Source organism: Eubalaena glacialis, chromosome 3 (assembly GCF_028564815.1).
Source record: "Eubalaena glacialis isolate mEubGla1 chromosome 3, mEubGla1.1.hap2.+ XY, whole genome shotgun sequence".
Classification (NCBI taxonomy): domain Eukaryota; kingdom Metazoa; phylum Chordata; class Mammalia; order Artiodactyla; family Balaenidae; genus Eubalaena; species Eubalaena glacialis.
The window spans coordinates 98,587,037-98,603,101 of record NC_083718.1 but is presented as its reverse complement, the minus strand read 5'-3'; the positions used below and the strand labels follow the sequence as shown (position 1 = coordinate 98,603,101).

At 48.0% G+C, this 16,065-nt stretch overlaps 1 protein-coding gene across 1 annotated transcript; it reads right to left on the bottom strand.

Moving 5' to 3' along the window:
- Window positions 1-2,070: 2,070 nt before the first annotated feature.
- AMIGO1 (adhesion molecule with Ig like domain 1) lies at window positions 2,071-7,613 on the bottom strand. Its single transcript, XM_061186218.1, has 2 exons — window positions 7,422-7,613; window positions 2,071-6,945 (listed from the first exon to the last, which is right to left on the bottom strand). Exon 2 carries the CDS (start codon window positions 6,878-6,880, stop codon window positions 5,399-5,401), a length of 1,482 nt encoding a protein of 493 aa, XP_061042201.1. The 5' UTR covers window positions 6,881-6,945; window positions 7,422-7,613; the 3' UTR covers window positions 2,071-5,398.
- Between the last annotated feature and the right edge of the window lie 8,452 nt (window positions 7,614-16,065).

Here is a 16,065-nt window from a genome sequence, read left to right as displayed (position 1 = left end):
AGGGCCTCATGTCCTAAAGGTTGGTTCTCTCCATGCCCTCTGTGATTGTGGGACTGTAACAAAGCCTATGTCGACTGGAAGGCCTCAGGGCAGGAAAACACTTCATGTTTTCCACACAACAGTATATAAGCCTGATGAAAGGGCTTGACGTGGCAGCTGCTTTAGCTTTCCTCTCTCAAGCCTGGGGAGAGGAAGCATCCAGCATAGGCTCACTGTAGCCAGACCAGAAGAGCTAACCATACTACTGCACGGGCCTGAGCCTTTTCTGCAGTGTGGGTGGGGAAAGTGAAGCTTCACCAGTGGTTGCCCGGGAGACAAGATAAGGGGTACAAGAGCTACAACTGCAGAAAGGGAAGGAGTTTGAGAGATCAGATGGAAGAGAGACTAGGCTGGGCAATCCACTGAACTCCCATTTTCTGTTCTAAAAGGTAACCATCATATTAACCTCATCCATTCTCCTGCAGTGCCACCTAAGAGGAGCTAGGGGAAGAGCGGCAAGACGTGGCAGACAAAACTGCACATCTTGGCCAGAAACTATGGAACTCCCTGGGGGGTTGGGGAAGGGGGGAGAAGGGGAGGGTTGAAGAGGTGCAGCCACGGATTCCTTGGGATGATGGAGAAAGGAGTATCAAAACTTTTCAGGCACAGAGACAGGGCTTGGCACAGGCCAAAATACAGGGGAGAACTCTCAGTAGTCTTCCCCAGATCTGTTCTCTTTATCAGCTCACCCTCTTGGCTAAACTCAGCCATAGCAAAAACTGCTTTGGAAAGATTAAAAAATACTATATAAATGTAGACTCTGGGGTTGCTCTGGCATCAACATCTGTCATTTCATTGACTGCCAAGGTTGATTGGTCTGATGTGGCTGGCTGTGAGGTGTCTCCATCCCTCACCACTTTACTTGTTCCTCATGAAGAGAAAAAGACAGCTTTCCAGACAGAGGAGGACTGTCCTTTGGGCAAGATTTTATCAATGTTAAGAAATTAGGTAATTATTCAAATTCTGATTCTTTTATTTTTTTATTTTGTTTTTTGGCTGCACTGCGTGACTTGCGGGATCTTAGTTCCTCAAGCAGGGATTGAACCCGTGCCCCCTGTAGTGGAAGCGTGGAGTCCTAACCACTGGACCGCCAGGGAATTCCCCAAATTCTGATTCTTTTAATTTCTTTTTTCCTTATACCATTTCCTCTTCCCTTGTGCAATCTACCATGACAATCCCCTTCCAGAAGTACCAAGAGAGTAGCCAAAGAAACTGCATGTTCAGAGTTTAGTAGAATCCAGTCCAATTTCTGGTAGGCTGTCTTCTGTACCAAGAAAGTGGGGACCGCATTTCTGTGTTCTGTGCAATGCCTAGGACATACTACACTGTCAATGAATAATAACCTTCCTATTAGATTAATATACTTTAAGCCAAACTAAGATGGTTACCATTCACGACATGAACATATACCGGTAATAATCAAAATACTGTGAAACCGAGCTGCTCTCCATCATTTCTTTTAACCCAGTCCAAGCATTTTTCCATGGTACAGTTTGTAGGCTTGATCCAGACTTTTAAGAGAACTCTTCAGGGAGGCAAACCTCCTCCCCAGGGATCCAGAAAGCCTTCTAGCCCCAAGTCATGGAATTTCTAAACTCTCTCTTGCTAAAGCTTCAGTGACATTTCTTTTGAGAGTATCTGCCGGGTTGGCAAACTATGGTCTGCTGGCCAAAACCAACCTGCTGCCTGGTTTTGTATGGTCTGTGAGCTAGTAAGAGTTTGTGCATTTTTAAATGGTTAAAAAACCTCAGATACATGTTACAATGATATGGAAATCACATTTTAATGTCCATAAATAAAGTTTTACTGGAACAGAGCCACAGTCATTCATTTGTGTGCTGTCTGTGGCTGCCTTCCTGCCACAACGGTACAGCTGAGTAGTTGTAACAGAGACTATATGGGCTGCAAAGCCGAACACGTTTCCTGTCTGGCTGTTTACAGAAAAGGTTGGCTGACCCCTGGTCCATCTTAATGCCTAGATGTGGATTCAACCCATGCCCTTATAACAGCATTTAACTCTTCTCCCCCTAGACAGGCCACACCCTTCTGAGGTACAGTGAACCCCAGCCACAGGCTGAAAAGATAAATAAACCAGTCACAGACTATGCCAGAACAGAGACTCAAGCCAGGTTTAATGATCATTGTCTAGTTTTCAGAGCCCAGAGGCTCCAACGTTTGCCAGCCTGAGAGTACATAAGTGGGAGGACTAGGATCCTGGACATGGGGAGGCCTGCTTGCTCCGCCAGCAGGGCTACAAGGAAGTACAAAGGTAAGGACACACGGAAAACTGGAATCAGTCGGCTTTACTCTCCCCAGCTGGGGTATACCTGCTCCTGGCTCCTTCCTAGGAGCCTCATAAATACAGGCAAAGAAAAAAAATCACAAATAACCACACAGACAGATTCTAGAGCCCTGTCATACTCTGTCTCCAGGGACACCTGCTTCCTGGGAGACACGTCTGGTTTATGGGGGTGGGGTGATGGCTCGACCTTTTCTTATAACCAGAGCTGGCAGTTTCCCACACAGGGTTCTAGTGAGCTTACATATGCTGAGTACCCAATCCCCCAGGTAGAAAGCTACCTTTGGGTTCTATCAACTGAAACCATGGGAAGAGGCTCATCAGTTCAGTCCCTTGGTGGGGCAGCCAGGCACGTCTACCAGTCTCTCAAACTGGTACTGGCCAACCTAGTGGATACAGTGGGGAGACTTAGATCCTCAGGGCCTTTTATTGATATTATGCCCTAAACTGGGTAGGATTTATGAAGCAAATGGCCCTCCTAGTCCTCAGGAACTCAGCTAGAATGCCCCAGAAGACCCACTTCATTTGACATTCACTTTAAAGATTTTCAGAGCCCTAGATGGTGCCTAGAGGGGAAGCTGCAGTATGGAGGTGAGATTTTTCCCCGATTCCCTGATAAGTCTGAGGAGGGAGTCCTGGTTCCTATAGCTTCAGTATCAGAATCTTCAGAAGTCTCTGGAATATAACCAGACAACTTTTTCCTCCTGCCCCTGTCTTACCAGGGCAGTTAACACAGGAAGAGCAACTTACAGCTCCTTGGTCCCCTGCCAGTGTTCTGGGTCCGTCACTGACCTAGTTCTACATTTATTTCTCACATATATCATCTTTAATCCAAGGAAAGTTTCTGAGGGGTCTGAAGAGCCAGCTAGCTCCTCATCACCCCTTCTCTCAAGATCTTCAACCTGTAGTTCTCCTAACTCCAGCCTTTGCTGAGAAGTTATTCAGTGTCGTGGAGATGTGGGTGAAGCTTCAGGCAGTTCAGAAATCTAAAGTACAAAAGTTTGTATTTGTGGAGCCTGGCACGGTCACTGTCTCTCCTACAGGGCAAGAAAATTGTGTGCATGAAGTTGTGCACATAGGTGGAAACCACTCTGGAAGTGGACGTTAGTGGGGACTGAAGACTCACTGTCCTGATGGAAGTCAAGGTGCTGGGGTGCATGCAGACCTATAAGCATGCATCCCTATGAGCATGCAAGTACTTGAGGGAAATGCTGCACCTCTCTTGACAAAACTAGGTTACTAATAAAGGATGGACAGCAGTCTTGACATCCCAGGAACAGACAAGAAGCAGACGCTGAGTTCCAATCCCCTCCCCGAATCTTAATAGGCAGCGGGAGTTAGGCCCTCCTAGCAAGCAGCTTTCACCCGCAGGTAAATGACACTTCTTGGAACCTAAAGAGAGATCAGAAAACTAGAAGATCTGGAGAACTTCCGATGGAAGGAGACTTGGTGGCAGAGAGGGGAGAGACTGAAAAGACCAACGTCAGAGAACATTTTCACCTTGGCCCTGCTCGTCCCCTTGCCAAAGCTCAGAGCAACCAGCTCCCAGGGCCTGCAGTAGAGTCAAAGGGAGTGGTCGTCTCTATACCCAAAGTATCCTGCAACTGGGATGGAATGGAACGTTGGGCCTGTTCTTAAGTTCCTCGGGCCTGACAACCACAACTGCACAGACCTCTGGCTGAGAGGGTCTCCTTTTGAAAGTTTAGTGCCACTGTCTGTTACAAGACTGCCTGGAACCTTGTGGAGAGGGCAAAACTTAGCCACACTCCAAATTGCCATTCTTCTGTGGCAGAGACCGCTCAATTCCATCTCCTCGGATGATGAGATCCCATGCTTTGGCCTTGCAGCAGGGCTGAGATCTCTAAGAGAGGACCAAAGCAGCTTTTTCAACACAGAAGAGATACATACCCGGCCCCCTCCATCCCCGAGCCCAATCTAACCCAGCTGGGGCCAGACTTTCCAGACTCCTTCCTTTGCAGAGCAGCATATTAGGGAACACTCAGAATCCCACCTGAACTTGACCAGGAGACTGAATGAAGAGATGGCATACACAGAAAATCAGGTAGGTCCAGCTGGATGCTACATAATAGAGGCTGATTTACCCTCCTCCGCCTAGTGCAAAGAGGCCCCCATCCCACGTCTGTGGCAGGCATCCATAGAAGCTCTGCTTTCAGCACCCTCCACCCTGGTGCCACACACAGGTGCTGGGAATCAAATGCTAACCAAAGGTTTCACCAACCAGGGAATTAGCCAATCTGGAGTTTATCCCCCATCTCCAAGTTCTGTGCTGGCATCTATGCTGTGACATGGACCCCTCGGTTCATGCTGTACCCCTCTGTACCACTGGTCCCAGGACAAGGCACAGATATCACGTCTCACGTTGTTGCCATATCTGACAGGCAACAGGCCAGGCTCCTGCAAAGACCCGTCCACCCAGGGCTCATCCAGAAAGAGGAAGGTATTAGTGGGAAGTCTTACAATGGCTTTGGGGAGTGTTACTGATTAAGGTCTCAGCCTTTTCCTGACTCATTTTTCCAAAGGTTTCCAATTTCCCCAGCTGTGAAGTGTGACTTCCTGGTCAAAGATAATATAGCTTTTCCCCAACATGGCTGCTGTGGAAGCTCCCGCCATCACACACAACATCACAGGTGTGGGTGGGCAGAGATAGGAAAAAATGATTTTTTTTTTCCAAATAATTTTCTCTTAGGAGGAGAAGGAGCTAGGGGTGACCTCAAAAAAGTTTAAGGAATCCGCTCTTCCTCCCACCCCTTCCTCATTCCCACCAGCTCAGATACACTCCTCTTCTTCCACCACATTGAGAACTGTCAGGGCTCTGGGTAGGGGTGTAGCATTTGCCTGAGAATTAGCATATCCATATTTGAAAATCATGGCAGCCACACCCTGCTTGGGGTCTTGCCTGTTGTTGTACCCGTGACCAATTCCCTTGAGTTCGGGGGGAACCCACTCCCTTGGGCAGCTAGCCCTCTCTTCCATCCCCTCATATCCTTCAGGGGTGCATTACCTCTCCTGGGGCAGAATCTCCCCACCAACCCATCCTGCTCACACCACAATGGGCGTATCAGAGAAGACCGAGCTGACCGATTCTGGATCTGACATCCTCCGCTGGCCCTTGCCTGTCGCCTCAGGCACCGGCAGGGTGTTGCCTGGCTTGAGCTTGCCGTTCTGACCCTGCCCGGGTCCAGCAGGTTCCAGGAAGGCCACCCGCCGGTCAAAACCATCATCCTTGTCCCCACCAGCCATAGGATCGTGGTTGGGTGTGGTACTAAGCATGGAAGAGCTGAGGCTGTCTCCTTGATGGCTGGAAGGCTTCTCGACACCCCGGCACCAGCAGCGGCAAGGGGTGAGGTACAGGTATATGAGGACCAGGACCACACTGAGGATACAGCCCACGAGGGTGGTATAGGCTGTGTTGAGGGTGTCATGGTGTCCGTGCAAGGTGAAATTGTGTACTTTCAACTCCACAGACAGTGTCTCATTGAAAGCCTCCCCCATGGCATAGCAGGTATACACACCCCCATCCTCGACCTGCACCCGCCGGAAATGAAGACTGCCATCCTTGGACACCGTCACTGTGCTGTTGGCCACCTCATCTAGCACCCGTTCATTGCTTGGTGTCACCCACACCTTGGTCATCCCCTGCTGCTTGGTGTCGCACTTGATGGTCAAGGTGTCACCCAGGTGGGCCTCCCAGGCACGTTCCTTGTACTCGCTGCAATTGAGGAAACTCAGACTGAAGACATTGTGCAGCTTCTTGGAGCTCATGCAGTACAGGTCCTCCTGAAAGTCCACCACGGAGCTCAGCTGCCGGTACTGCCAGTGGGAAAAGAGCTGGTAGAGCTCACAGTCGCAGTGCAGCGGGTTGTTGTGCAGGTACAGCCCATTCTTGACCCAGGCGGGCAGCTTCTGCAGGTCGGGCAATGGTAAGTTCTTTAGCTTGTTGGAGGAGAGGTCCAGGAGCGTTAGTTTGGGTAGCTTGGCTCCTTCCTTGACCAGTTCCAGAGGGAAGCGGGAGATCTGGTTCTGGCTCAAGTAGAGTTTCTGCAGCTGGACCACGTCGTCGAAGGCGCAGCGGTCAACTGCCATAATGTGGTTATTGTAGAGCAGCAGCACCTCCAGCGCCTGCAGTTCACTGAACAGGAACTCGTCCAGCGTACGCAGCTGGTTGGAGGAGAGGTCCAGGTAGCGCAGGTTGGGTACTGGGGAAAAGGCCTCGGAGGAGATGAAGTTCAGCTGGTTGTGGCTCAGCAGCAGGGAGTGCAGGTGGGTCAGGCGCGTGGGGGTCCACTCGGCCCGCAGGCGGCTCAGGTTGTTGTGGCTGAGGTCCAGGAGCGCCGTGTAGCTGGGCAAGGAGTGGGGCACGTTGGGCAGCTGCTGCTTGGAGCAGCTGAGGATGTTGCTGGCGCACAGGCAGGCGGCAGGACAGCTAACCAAGGGACGGCCGGCTCTGGCCTCCTCAAAGAGGAGCAGGAACAAGGACAGCAGCAGGAGCCAGAGGCCTCGCAGGTCACGCTGGGGTTGCATAGTGTCACTGGGGAGGGCGAGGAAGGCCACAAGGAAGATCTGGGAGGAAGTCACCCGGGCATGTTCTGGTGGGGTAAGGAAGGGTCACTTTCACTACAGGCTTAAGAGAAAGAGGATGGGTTTGTGGTCACCGGGGCCTCTGGCGGGAAGGACCGACTCTCCTGCCTTCCCCTCTCCTCCTCCCCCCCGCCCGCGGCCCCATCCCCGTTGGGCTAGAAGAGAAATGAAGAGATGCTGGGTAGTTCCCAAGCACTGTGCAGGCGGTGGGCTCAGAATACTGGGACCGAGGAGGAGGTGGGCACAAGGGCCTGCTGGGCTGGGGTCACAGGAGCGGAGGATGGGGATCGCCGGGGCGTCAGGGACTGTTGGGGTTACAGGGGTTGCAGGGCCCGGGTCTGGAGGCAGGGTCAGCAGGGCCTTTGGGGAGGAGCTGAAGGAAGGTCGACCGGGCACAGGCTGGGTAGGGCGAGCCCTAACCGGGCTGAGGGCCCCCGGGGCCTGTCGGGGAGGGCTCCCCCCGCGGGACCTCTGCTCACTGCACCTGCTCGGCGAGGACCTGTCTCAGCCCATGGCGGGTCCGGGAGCTCCGTCGCGGCCTCCCCTGGCGGCGCCTCACCGGCCGGCCTGCCGCGGCGCCCGCCTTTCGCGGGGGCCCGCGCCCGGCAACATCGCCTCCCGGGGACTTGCCGGGCTCCGCTCCGCTCCCCCCGCGCCGCCGCCTCGACCGCTGCGCCGTCGGAGCCCCCAGACCACGGCCACCGTCTCCGGGTCCGCTGAGCCGGCGTGCAGCGGTGCTGGGAGCGGGAGGCGCCGCGATCCGAGCGCTGGGAGCGGCGTGGGGGCAGCGAACACCGCGCGCGCGCCCGTCGCCGCCGCCGAGCCTCGGGGCGCGTGCGCGCGGCGGGGGCGGGGCGCACGTGCGTGTGTTTGTGTCGGAGCCCGACTGGCGGACGAGCGGCCGCGCGCCGCTCCTTCCTTCTCGGAAAGTGTCGGGACCTGGCGAGGAAAACTGTCGGGAAGAGGGCTCTGGCCCCTTAGTTCCCCAATTACTTCTTCCACCTTCTTCCAGCCCCTTCACCCCCCCACCCTTCTACCTACCAAAACCGCTCTCAGGAAAAGTAGGTCTAACCGAAGTGAATTCGCTGCAACTGGCTCCGGGACAAGACGCGTCACATGTCTTCTAATTTTACAAATTAGAGAAATCTGGTTCAGCTCCCGGCTGTCAATGTTGGCGGGAAATTTATTAGTCACGTTCTGAGGTTCCTCCCTCCCCTCTCTCTAGGTCTGTGAAGTTCCAACATTTGGGGGAAAGATTTGGAGAAGGACCTTTTTTTTCAGTCTTGATGCTACTGTTCCACGACTCTTGGGGTACCACTGAAAGGGTACAGCTCCACAGCCTACAAGCTGGATGGGCAGGAGTAGGGGTAAGGGAGGATCTTTGGTGCAAGCACAGACACCCTGTGAGGCAACTCTCTCTCTCGCTCTCTCTCTCGCTCTCTCTCTCACACACACACACACACCCCGACTGCATCCAAGCCAGGGACAAGTTTCCATTCCTGGAAACTCCAAACTCCTTCCCAGCCTGGGGGAAATCATTCATCCCTTAAGTCTGGCACTTGCCCTTTTCCTAAACCAGTATCAGCTCTTTCCCCTCCCCTTATGGAGCAATTCCAGCATAGTGCCTCTGCTACCTAATCCTCTAAATGAAGGGGGTGGGGGCTTGTCTTCTTTAGGGTGGTCCCTGAAACACCAAGAAGCTGTTAACCAGTGTGTGTTTTGGGGGTTGGGCATGGGAATAAGGGGATGTAAGAAGAGCCTAGACTTTATAATTCAAGACTAGCTGTTCTTGAGATGGTAGACCCTGAGGGAGAAATTACCTTTTTATATTTTCTAGTTTCTTACAACAGCAAGAACAAGACTGAAATTAATGTCTCAATATATTAGCCTGCTAAGAGTTTTCAAAAGAAAGAACTTATATCTGTCACGTTTTACCATGGATTTAAGGGAATGTATTATCTTTTCAAGGGGTATTAGCATGTTAACCCTATGCACAGTGTGAAAAGATCTTTCCTTTCCTGTTTATTTCAGGCATCAGTGATAATGTAGGGAAGGTATTCAGGGTGTGGGAAATTCTGAAATCACATTGCATCAGTTCTTTATTGCAGTATAACAAATTACCCCAAAACTCAGTGGTTTAATACAAGAATATACATTTATAGTCTTTCACAGTTTCTTTTGGTCAGAGATTCAGGAGCGGCTTGAAAGGCAGTTCTGGCTTGGCAGTTGCAAACAAATGGAGCTACAGTCAATGGAAGGCTTGATTGGGGCTGGAGAATCAACTTCCACAGAGGCTCAGTTACATGGCTCACTCATGACTGGCCGGCTGTTGGCCGGAGAGCTTGGCTCCTCTCTGTAAAGGCCTCTCCACAAGACTGATTGAGTGTCCTCACAGCATGGTAGTTGACTTCCCTCAGAGCAAGAGATTCAAGAGACAAGGCAGAAGTCACCATGACCTAGCTTTATGAGGTCACACCTGTCACCTCCACTTTGGTCACATGGACCAGCCCTGATTCAGTATGGGAGTAGACTACACAGAGTTATGAATACCAGGAGGAGAAGATCTTTGGGGACCATTTTGGAGGCTGGTTATCACACACATCATCTCTGAAATCACATCTATTTTTCAATTTTAAAAAATGTCATACATACACAAGAGAAAATAATACTATGAACGCCCAAATACTCATCATCCATAGTCAATAATTATCAAGGGAATTCCATCATTTTATTTTGTACAGGTATCCCCGAGAAACTCATGCTCTTCCCGCCACACCCCCATCCCCATATCCTGTACTAACTTTCCTTAGACTCAGTGTTCCAGGCTCTCTCCTTTCCCTCACTTTCCCCTTTCTGCTATGCTTAAGGGATGGATAAGAGACAGATACAAAGAAAGAAGACCCCTTATGCTGGACACCGGTCTCAAATGTGGGTATCTGCAATTTGAAGAGGTCACCACAGATATGTTTCTCAGTCAATCCTTTTTTTTTTTTTTTTTTTAATTTTCAGGTCATTCAGAAATAACCTTGCCATTTTCAAATTTTAATGTGCATACAGATCACCTGGGGATATTGTTAACATGCAGATTCTGAATCCGTAGGTCTAGGGTGGGGCCTGAAATTCTGCATTTCTAACAAGCTAATAAAGTGATGCAGACACTGCTGATCCACAGGCCACACTTTGAGTACCAACGGTCTAGAGCTGTGCTGTCCAAGTCAGTAGCCACTAGCTACACGTGGCTATTTAACTTAATTAAAATTAAGTAGCATTCCATTGTAAACCAATTATACTCCAATAAAGATGTTAAAAAAAATTAAATAGCATTATAAATCACTTCCTTAGTTGCCCTAGCCATGTTTCAAGTGCTCAGTAGCCATATTTGGCTAGCTACCCTTTTGAACATAATCATGGAAAGTTCCACTGGATGGCCCTGGTATAAAGAATTGACTCATGATAACTCTCCTGCAGATGCTTTCTAGACCAGAACAACCATCTATTAATTTACAACAAAAAGAGGACCTTGGCAGGATAAATAGCAACAGGTTATTTATAGTGGGTGTTTATTTCCTCTTGCTGGAATGGATCAACCCAGTGTTCCTAAATACAATTTGAAAGATTGTTTGGTCGGCTCAGCATCTGAGCAAAAAAGGCTGGATATGTATACCAGGTTATGAGACGGGATAAATTGCTTTTCTCCATACCAGAAGTACTTTTTTTTCTTTTTCAATAACTAGTACTCGCCACTTCAGTCAGAGCTGGAGAAAAGCACCCTGTTAGGAAGCTACCTTTTTTTTTAAAAAAAATAATTAATTAATTTATTTATTTTTGGCTGTGTTGGGTCTTCGTTGCTGCTCTTGGGCTTTCTCTAGTTGCAGCGAGTGGGGGCTACTCTTCGTTGCGGTGCTCAGGCTTCTCATTGCGGTTGCTTCTCTTGTTGTGGAGCACGGGCTCTAGGCACACATTTTGGGGATCAAATGAGCTAACAGTTGTGAAAGTACTTTATTATTTATAAGTATTATCTTTTTAAAAACCTGGTTTTCTCCATGAGAGTTAGGAAATCCCCTGGTCTTTTTTTTTTTTTTTTGGCTGTGTTGGGTCCTTGTTGCTGCGCGCGGGCTTCTCTAGTTGCGGAGAGCAGGGGCTACTCTTCGTAGCGGTGCGTGGGTTTCAGTGGTTGTGGCATGTGGGCTCAGTAGTTGTGGCTCGCGGGCTCTAGAGCACAGGCTCAGTAGTTGTGGCGCACGGGCTTAGTTGCTCTGCAGCATGTGGGATCTTCTCGGACCAGGGCTTGAACCCGTGTCCCCTGCATTGGCAGGCGGATTCTCAACCACTGTGCCACCAGGGAAGCCCTGATCCCCTGGTCTTGATGTCAACATATGTACAGATCACCTTGCCTTGGGTATTGCCTGTTTAGAACATTCACTCATATTTTCAAGCTCTCACTCTCTGTGCTATCTTTTATAATTTAAAAATATTTACAAATTTAAAATAAAAATTTAAATTAAAAAATTTTAATTTTAAAAATATTCTGCATTTTGTGGAGAACTTCAGTGGTATTACTACTATCAGCACAGTCTTTGTAGTTCTTAGAGTATCTCCAAAAGAGTGGGCTCCAAAATGAAGCTATTTCTGGGAGGGGTAGCAATAAATATGACTGCTTTGTTAAGGATTGCTTAAAGGGTTGAAATTGAAGCCCTTACCATTGGGTTGAGCTGTTTCTATACCTAGCTTTTCACCTATGTTTCCATTTTTAGTTTGTTCCTGAAGGTGCTCAATCTGGAGGATTCCTGTTGCCATCCTCCCACCTCCACTCCATAAACCATCACTCATTTCACAGATCCTTTTAACCTTTTAACTTGCCTTTTAGTATGCTCACCCATTATTTACTGTCCAGGAGACCAATATGTCCTCTTTTTTGGACAACTGACATCCAACTCCCTTTTTGCTGCTCCTTACTCTTTTCCACTTCAACCCTGCACACTTTCTGGAAGCTCCACTTGACCTGCAGGAACCACAAGGATGTGGATACTAACCAGGGGCAGAAGAGGAATCACTGCTGTGGGTGGAGGGGTGCCATTGACACCCTTCAGTGTCTTGTTCAATCTGCAGCACATGCTCTTGGTCAGGGTTATTCTGCTTCCATAGAGGTGATCATCCCTGATGGCTCAATCATGAACACTTTCTTGGCTTTTGACACCCACATATGGACATCTCAAAATAGTCCTGCACTGAGTCATCAGATAGATGTGGCTTTGAAATATTGCTGACAAATAAATTCATGGCTCAAAATGTTATTTTAGCCTTTAGCGGTGGGGTTCCCCCACCTCAGTCAGCCTGCAGCTGGCTGGACATCCCAGAGATGGAAGACTTTTGTTCCAAGGCATTGTGACGAATGAGACTACCCTGGAGCTCCTGCCTGTGAGTCTGAATAACCAGGAGGTCCTCCAAAATGAGTTTGGTGTTTTTTTAATTAAGAAGTTTTGTCAAGGTTTTGATATTTTCTTTTCCTGTACACACAACCCTCTCTTTTGATTTTGAAAGACTTTATATCTAAAATTAAAATTTAGCTAACGTGAGACTTCTAAGCTAGTTCATATCGTATGAATCCTTGACTAGTTTGTATTGTATTTGGAGAGTTAATATTCCAGTTTAGGGATTCAGCGCTTTTATGATTTTGTAAAGGACTATAGTTAAAATAAAGGTTAAACTTGTAGTTAAGGATTTTTCTCACTTATCTAAGGCCATTTGACTAACATGACTAACTCTTTGAATTAATAGATCTTTTCCCTCTAATCATACTTTTTGAGTCCTTACCTATTCATTTATGTTTCTTTTTTTGGCTGCGCAGCATGCCGGATCTTAGTTCCCTGACCAGGGATAGAACCCATGCCCCCTGCAGTGGAAGCGCAGAGTCTTAACCATTGGACTGCCAGGGAAGTCCCTATTCATTTATGTTTGAAGTTTCTACTCTTTGACCACTTATACTGTTCTTAGCCTATTCTCAGGCTAATCATAATGTCATCTAGTCTGGACCTTACCTATGATGAGAGAAATTTAGACTACTAGTGTTGGAAGATACCTTAGCAGTCAAGTTCACAAGCTGGGTCATGGCAGAACTGAGTCAGCCTGGAGAAGGAGTGTAACTTTGTGGTTAAGACCATAGTCTCTGGAGCCAGGCTCCTTGGGATCAAATCCTGGCTCTGCCACTCACCAGGTGACCTGAGCCAATTAATTACTTAAACTGTAAAATGGGCATAAAATATCTACCTAATGGAATTGTTGTAAGTATTTAATAAGTTCATGTACAGAGTCTCTAGCATGTGGTAGGCACTCTGTAAATGTGGGGAGGTAGGAGTGGGCTGTGCCCTTCATCCTTGTTTAGGGTTCTTTTCAATGCAGGGTTATTTTCCAGGAGTAGTGCAAAGCATATCGAACTGGGGGAAAGCTGCTGAGGTTATGGGCATAGCAGAGTTCTAAGTGTTGATGAATGGGAGGCTAGGATTAGGAAGCCACAGTAGAGGCTGAAGGAGTGAGGCGGCCAGTAATAGATCAGTCAGCTTATATGAGTTTCATGAGGGTACATCCCAGACCAGCAGGAAGGGCAAGGTCTGGCTCCCCAGAACAGGCAGCAGTTCCTGTAGAAACATGGGCAAAGGAGCTCCTGCTGTACTCAGTTTGGGTCAGACCATCACTGGTGTATCAAGTTCATTTCTGGGCAGCTCATTTACAGTCAGGAGCACAGCCAGAGATAGTTGATGGAGTGGTAACAGTCCAGTAATCATACAATAATGCATTCTCTCACAAATATCTGTTGAGCCCCTAGGGCAGACCCCTGTGTTTTATGCCTTGGGGTAAGGCTGGGTGGAGTGAGATGCAAACATGCTTTATAGAAATAGTTTCTTCCCTCTAGAACCTGTGTGGATTCTATTTAACAAATCTCTACCTATTGCCTATTATGTTCAGGCCTCTATGTAGTGGTGTGGCCTTTGTGACCCAGCAGAAAGAGCATTGGACTGAGTGTTGAGAGAGCTGGATTCTAGTCTCACCCCTGACATCAACTATCTGAATGACTGTGGATAAGTTACTCTGGGTCTCAGTTTTATCACAGATAAAATGGACGTTATGATAACTGCCCTATTTAAAGTACAAATTCCGGAGCCCCTGATCCATTGAATCAGAATTTTTACGGGAGGAGTTTGAGAGGCATTTTGATCATCAAGGCAGTTGGGAAACACTACCCTGTAGGGCAATGTTTTCTTTGTGTGCACTTCAGACTACCTACATCAGAATCTCCAAGGAACTTGTTTAAAAAATGGATTTCAAGGCCCAACCCAGACTTGCTTAGAACCTCTAGAGATGGGGGCTTGGGAATCTGTATTTAGGGTGAAGCTAGGTGATTCTTTGTATCCCACCCCCAAATTTGAGAACCACTATTCTAGGATTTTTGTGAGGATTTAATGAGAATGCATGTGAATACTTACTTTGGTAGTCATATACAAGGGATAACTTAGCAATGAGGACCTTTTACTTTGGGAGGAAGCCATAATAACCACTTCTGAAAGTTGAAGCGTTGTGTATTAGTCAGACTCTTTGGAACTGCAAAGAAGAGTCATACCCAATAGGTTTCAGGAAGAGAAGGTTATTGCAGGACCCTGCAGAAGTGTATTGTAACTAGGGAGTTGCGTTATTAGCTGTAGTCACTATAAGCCCAGTGCCTTCAAGGCTTGGAGAACTGAAAAAGTGGTTTGAAATGGCAGAAAGAGGCTTGCAACCCAGAAGTTACCCACCTTCTGTGGGTACCAGCAGGATGTTTATTTCCCCAAGAAGAGCCTTTGAATGAGTCAAATTGCTACCATCCAACATGGAACACCCTTGTGATAAGAATTCCTATCAAGCTCTTTCCTTTGGCCTCCTGTGTGCCCAACCCATACATGGTTAACTTCAGTATGTGAATTTATCCCCATCCAATCATCTGTGGTTAAAGTAGCAGAGCTAGTTTTGCTCAAGATACATAACAACTTGGGGATCTGCTTTCTTTGGAAAAGCAAGGAGGGAAAAGTCTAAGAAAGTAAGCATTTTTGAGGACTCTTGATTTGTCTAGTATACATTTCATGAGGAAGAGGGAGTAAACAAATGAAGTATGGCTCTAAAATTTGGTAATACAGACTCCTTTGTGAAACAGTGGATTCCCTGACCCTAAGTACATATTTCTTGGGGGCAGGGATCTCATAAGGCTTATCCATGGAATCCTGGATTGAAGACCTCTGTTCTTCTGGGCCTCTAAAGGGAAGAGCTGTTCTACCAGGTAGAAGGGTCAGAAAAGCAGATTTCCATTCCATGACCAGAAACATCTTCTGACATTTCAACTGTCCCGTAATGGATCTTTTCCATCTTGAGGTAATGAACACCTCATCACAGGAAGCATTCAAGCAGGCGCTGGATGACTGTTCTGCTCAGATGTCCCTTCATTTGTTTGTTCATTCATTCTATCACATACCCCAGTCACATACAGCAAGAACTCCTGTGAGTGTTTAGGAGTAGAAAAGTGAAATACAAAGGTGGACACATAAGAAGCTGTGTCTGTTCTTAAGTGTCATTGTTTGGTGAAGGAAACTGAGACACAGATGGTCACAATGCATGGTGACAGGTGCTATAAGAGCCTGTGTGTAAAGGGCCAGAGAAGAGAAGGGAGCAAACTTGTGGAGGAGTCCTGTGTAGGACCTAAGGTTGACCAGATGATCCCTAAGTTCTCTTCCAACTCTGGGATCCTATGCAGCAGTGGAGCCAAGAAGAGGCTTGGGAGAGCTTTATCCATGCCCTCCATACAGATGTATGATATATGTAAAAAAAAAAAACCCAACGTACTTGGTATGCAAATACAGCTTTAGTACAAATCTTCCAGCTCCCTCACTCCCTGCCTTCCAACCAAATAGCAACCTCTTAGCCTGCCCTATACAGAAATTCTGAAACTGCTACTGATTCTAAGGTTCTATATTTTGCAGAGTTATCAAGTCATAGGTCTGAGCCCTTACCAGAGGTTGTTATTTGGATAGAGCATCTGGAAAGGCAGGGATTGCCAGTGAGAATGGGCTGGTGAGGATGAGGCAGGGGGCAAGAGGGAGTGCAGT

Excerpts from the sequence above, each read along its gene's own strand:
- AMIGO1 (XM_061186218.1), bottom strand. The coding sequence starts at position 6,880 with ATGCAACCCCAGCGTGACCTGCGAGGCCTCTGGCTCCTGCTGCTGTCC.